Source organism: Propithecus coquereli, unplaced genomic scaffold (assembly GCF_000956105.1).
Source record: "Propithecus coquereli isolate 6110/MARCELLA unplaced genomic scaffold, Pcoq_1.0 Scaffold496, whole genome shotgun sequence".
NCBI classification, from domain to species: Eukaryota; Metazoa; Chordata; class Mammalia; order Primates; family Indriidae; genus Propithecus; species Propithecus coquereli.
Genome location: NW_012150796.1, coordinates 1680484 through 1684216, shown reverse-complemented (window position 1 = coordinate 1684216; position 3733 = coordinate 1680484). Strand labels below are relative to the sequence as shown.

Sequence of the window (3733 nt, the reverse complement as noted above, 5' to 3'; positions counted from 1 at the left end):
TTTAGGTATCTTAAGTATTACACATTATGTGTAATGATCTACATATATGTGTGCTTATTACATTTAGACCTTAATAGTAATTTTACTTACATAATTCAGTTAAAAAATAAAAATCTGAAAAACACTGTAACAAGAAAGGCAATACCTGAATAACCCACTGTCGGTGCTGCCAGGCATGGTAATTCTTTGCATCCTGATTAAGAATATCAGCGATAAACTCAAGCTCCTGAGATGGATCTTTTAGCCATTCCACTAACACTCGCCTATGATGCCTAATGCCCAGAGAAGAAGGGAGAGAAGTTTTTTGTTAATTTACCCAAGAACTAAAATATCAGCTGCATGTGTTGTCTAAGTGATCTTGGAGGACACTCAAGAAACAAAAATTCACCTCTAATTCTCAAGACTCTACTGGAGAGAGAAGGCAACACAAAAGAAAAAATATGAAAAAAATTTCAGAACACTAAGGAAGAGTTGAGAAACATAAAACAGTGATTTGTGTGTAAAATGAAATCAGATATATAGGGCTTAAAGGTTTATCTCAAGCTAAATCTGGAAGTACAATACAATAATCTCTGACAACCACAAAATTCTGTCAAAGAATTCTGAACCATTACCAGATTGCAAAATAAGAAACTAGAGGAAATATGACATTATCTTATCAAGTATAGAAGGTCACCCCCCTCCCACCCTTTCCTAAGTTTCATGGAAAATAATTTTTCCATGGGGCGGGGTAGCAGAGCTCTGCTGTGGGCCCACTGCCCAGGGGCTGGGGACAGCAGTGTTAGAATACAGCATTCATTACACTAAAAGTGAGCAGGAGCGATGGGGAGAGGTGAAGGGAAGGGTTTCATGCTTAATGAACAACCTACTCTACGTGCACAGAAAATTTAACAATTCATCTCACAGAATATTAAGAAGGCAAGATACCACCAACAAGAAAGTCCTAGAGATAAAGGTTTCTAAATTTTTCTAGAAATCTTCCAAGTCAGTGAACACTAGTAGCATTTTATTTTTCCAGATTCCTGGTAAATTATATAATTTACGAAAAAGTTAAAAATTAAATCCTCTGGTATATCAAACTGACTTATAGGAACAAAAGTTCACTCTGATGCTCTATGACTTAAAGAATATTAAACACAAGGGTTTGTCTTACAGCATAAGTTTTCATAGTGAGAATTTAATAAAAAGTGATTAATTAATTAGGATATAGGATTTTCATTACCTGTACTACACTGACTGTAAAAGGAACTAACAGAGTGGGCAATTTGAAATGTGCTGCCATTAAAAATCTGCTGGGCTTTCGACAGCAGCTGCTGTGGGTGGCTTTGTGTTTTGTTTTTCACAACAATGGGTGATTAGGTATTAATGACAGTGTCTGTAGTATCCAGAAAAGAAAAGCTATTTCTCTTTAGCAAACATTAGATGTAATCAAATACTGAGAATGCTTGTGATGTCTAGATTTTATAGCTACAGATTTTTATATAAAAGCACCTTAATTCCACAGGGTAAATAACTTCTTAGTGAGGGTCTGAAACTTTCTATTTAATATCTTTTCTCACTAATGCAACTATTTTATAATGTAATTTTTTAGGAATGCAACAATCCAGTTATAAACAAAGAGGCTACAGTGGTGAAGTTTTTAAATAAATAAAATTCTACAAATGGAAATCTGTACAATGGCTACCACTTCCATGCTTTGCCAAATAACTGTGTTTTTTGTTGTTTATTTACAAATAATGTTATTTACTGAAGATAGTTATGCACTGTTAGGTCTACTATATTCTAATTCTTTGAAAATTAATTATCATCTATATACAGCTAAATATTCCTTACAGATAATATTTGATTATGCAGATTATTATTACCCGGCTGGTCCAGATGTCAGTTCACACTCCACATCTGTCCACATTTGGGATGAAGGTGGTCCTTCTCCTGCGGCTAACCTCTATGTTGGACCCCTTCCAAGTCTAAGCCTTTACGCTATCCTTTTTCTCCTTAATCCTCAACCTCTCTTTTGTATTAACACTCTCCTCCCCTCACCATGAAGTCTTTACCATACTGAAAAACCAAACGAAAACCCACAGCCCTGACTAGCTACTTGCTATGTCTTCCTTTCTCAGCACCTGAGCTTCTTCCTCTCCCATTGACAATTCAACACACTGCTGTGCGATTCCCTTCCTCTTCCTACCTCTTTCCTTCTGCCCACCCTGTCACCCACCCAACCCCTGGTGGGAGGACTGCACGTGTCAAGGACACTCACTGACAACCACCCAATTGACAAATCCATTGGTCGCCACTTTCTCTGACTTCTCATCAGTAGCTGATACTGTGATCCATTCCTGTCTTCTTGAAACTCTTCTCTTGGTTTCTGCAACATTAACTTCTGGTTTCCTTCCTCAGTCCCCCAGCGCACTTGTCTGCCTCTCACAAGATGACGTTCATCAATGCTCTATCCTCGGCCTTCTCCTCTAACTCTCCCTGAGCCCCTCACCTGTGGCTATGACTCCAGCTGCTATTCCAGAACACAGACAGCCCCCAACTCCTGTCAGCAAACTGCTCCTCACTCCAGAAGAGCATTTTCCAACCACCTGCTGGACAGCTGTATACACGTTTTCCACAAGCACATCAAATCCGCTTGTCTAATACTGACTCCACCATTCTTCCCCCAAAATGTGCTGCTGTGCTCCTGAATTCCGAGTGGATGGCACCACCATACACCCAGCTGTCTAAGTCAGAAATATAATGTTCTTCTCCATCACTCCTTCAATAAATTAAACTTCAAAATCTGTTGCTTTTACCTCCAAAGCCCTTTCAAATTTATCACTCTCCCCACCACGTCCCCACGTTTGAAGGCTCATCTCTTCTAACCTGCACCACTGCAGCGGCCTCCAGCATCACAGAGCTAGCCAGTCCCTCCTCTGCCCTGCCATCGGGGTAAGCCTTCTGAGACACAAGTCTAATCGTGTTACTTCCTTAATTAAAACTTGTCACTAGCTCGCCACTGCCACTAAGATCCACCCAAAGCCCTAATCAATGCTCACAAGGCCCTTTATGCTCTCGTCCCTGCCACGACTGCCCAAAGGCACTCTGAGCACAGGAGTCCTCATACTTCTGCCCAGAATACTTTCTTTGCCTCAGAGGTCCTTCCTTTCCAAAGTCTTCCTTACATCTCAGGCATAAAGATACTATGGTGTGTGTGCAGGACATTATGTTGGAAAAAGATAAAATGGTGGTGGCTCCTGTGTTAGGAGCAGGCAGTCAGTGGCACAGGAAGTGGAGCAAACTCTTGGTGGCGGGCCACACTGCCTCTTCTATTCACCGCCACCGCCACCGCCACAGTGGGAACAGCAGCTACCTACCATTCAAGGGTTGCTCACTACATGCCGGGTACCGTTCAAACTCTCTTTCCTATTTGTTCTCTGCCTTCCTGCTCCGTACCTTCTCTCTTTTTCCCTGTTGTGTTCTGCTACCCTCACCCATAAAAATCCCCAGACTCTTGTCTGCTAACCTAGGGGCTTAATTTCTAGAACAAATATACCCTGTGAAAAACTCTAGCATTATACTTTTCACAATGCTCTGTAAAACAACTGGTTTTATTACTTGCTTTCCCCTACATCTGGTTTGTCTTTGTATCCCCAGCATCAATAAAAATTTTTTGAATAAACAAATGAATAAAAGATCAAACACCAAAAAGTTATTTTATAACACACTGAATAGAAAACATTTTTTAGTT

At 40.3% G+C, this 3733-nt stretch overlaps 1 protein-coding gene across 1 annotated transcript in view; it reads right to left on the bottom strand.

Moving 5' to 3' along the window:
* The window catches only part of FNTA (farnesyltransferase, CAAX box, alpha), a 26462-nt gene that overhangs the window by 11346 nt on the left and 11383 nt on the right, over positions 1 to 3733 (bottom strand). Inside the window, exon 4 of the mRNA XM_012655966.1 lies at positions 146 to 288. Coding sequence (XP_012511420.1) covers positions 146 to 288 — 143 coding nt within the window. The remainder of the gene's footprint in view (positions 1 to 145; positions 289 to 3733) is intronic.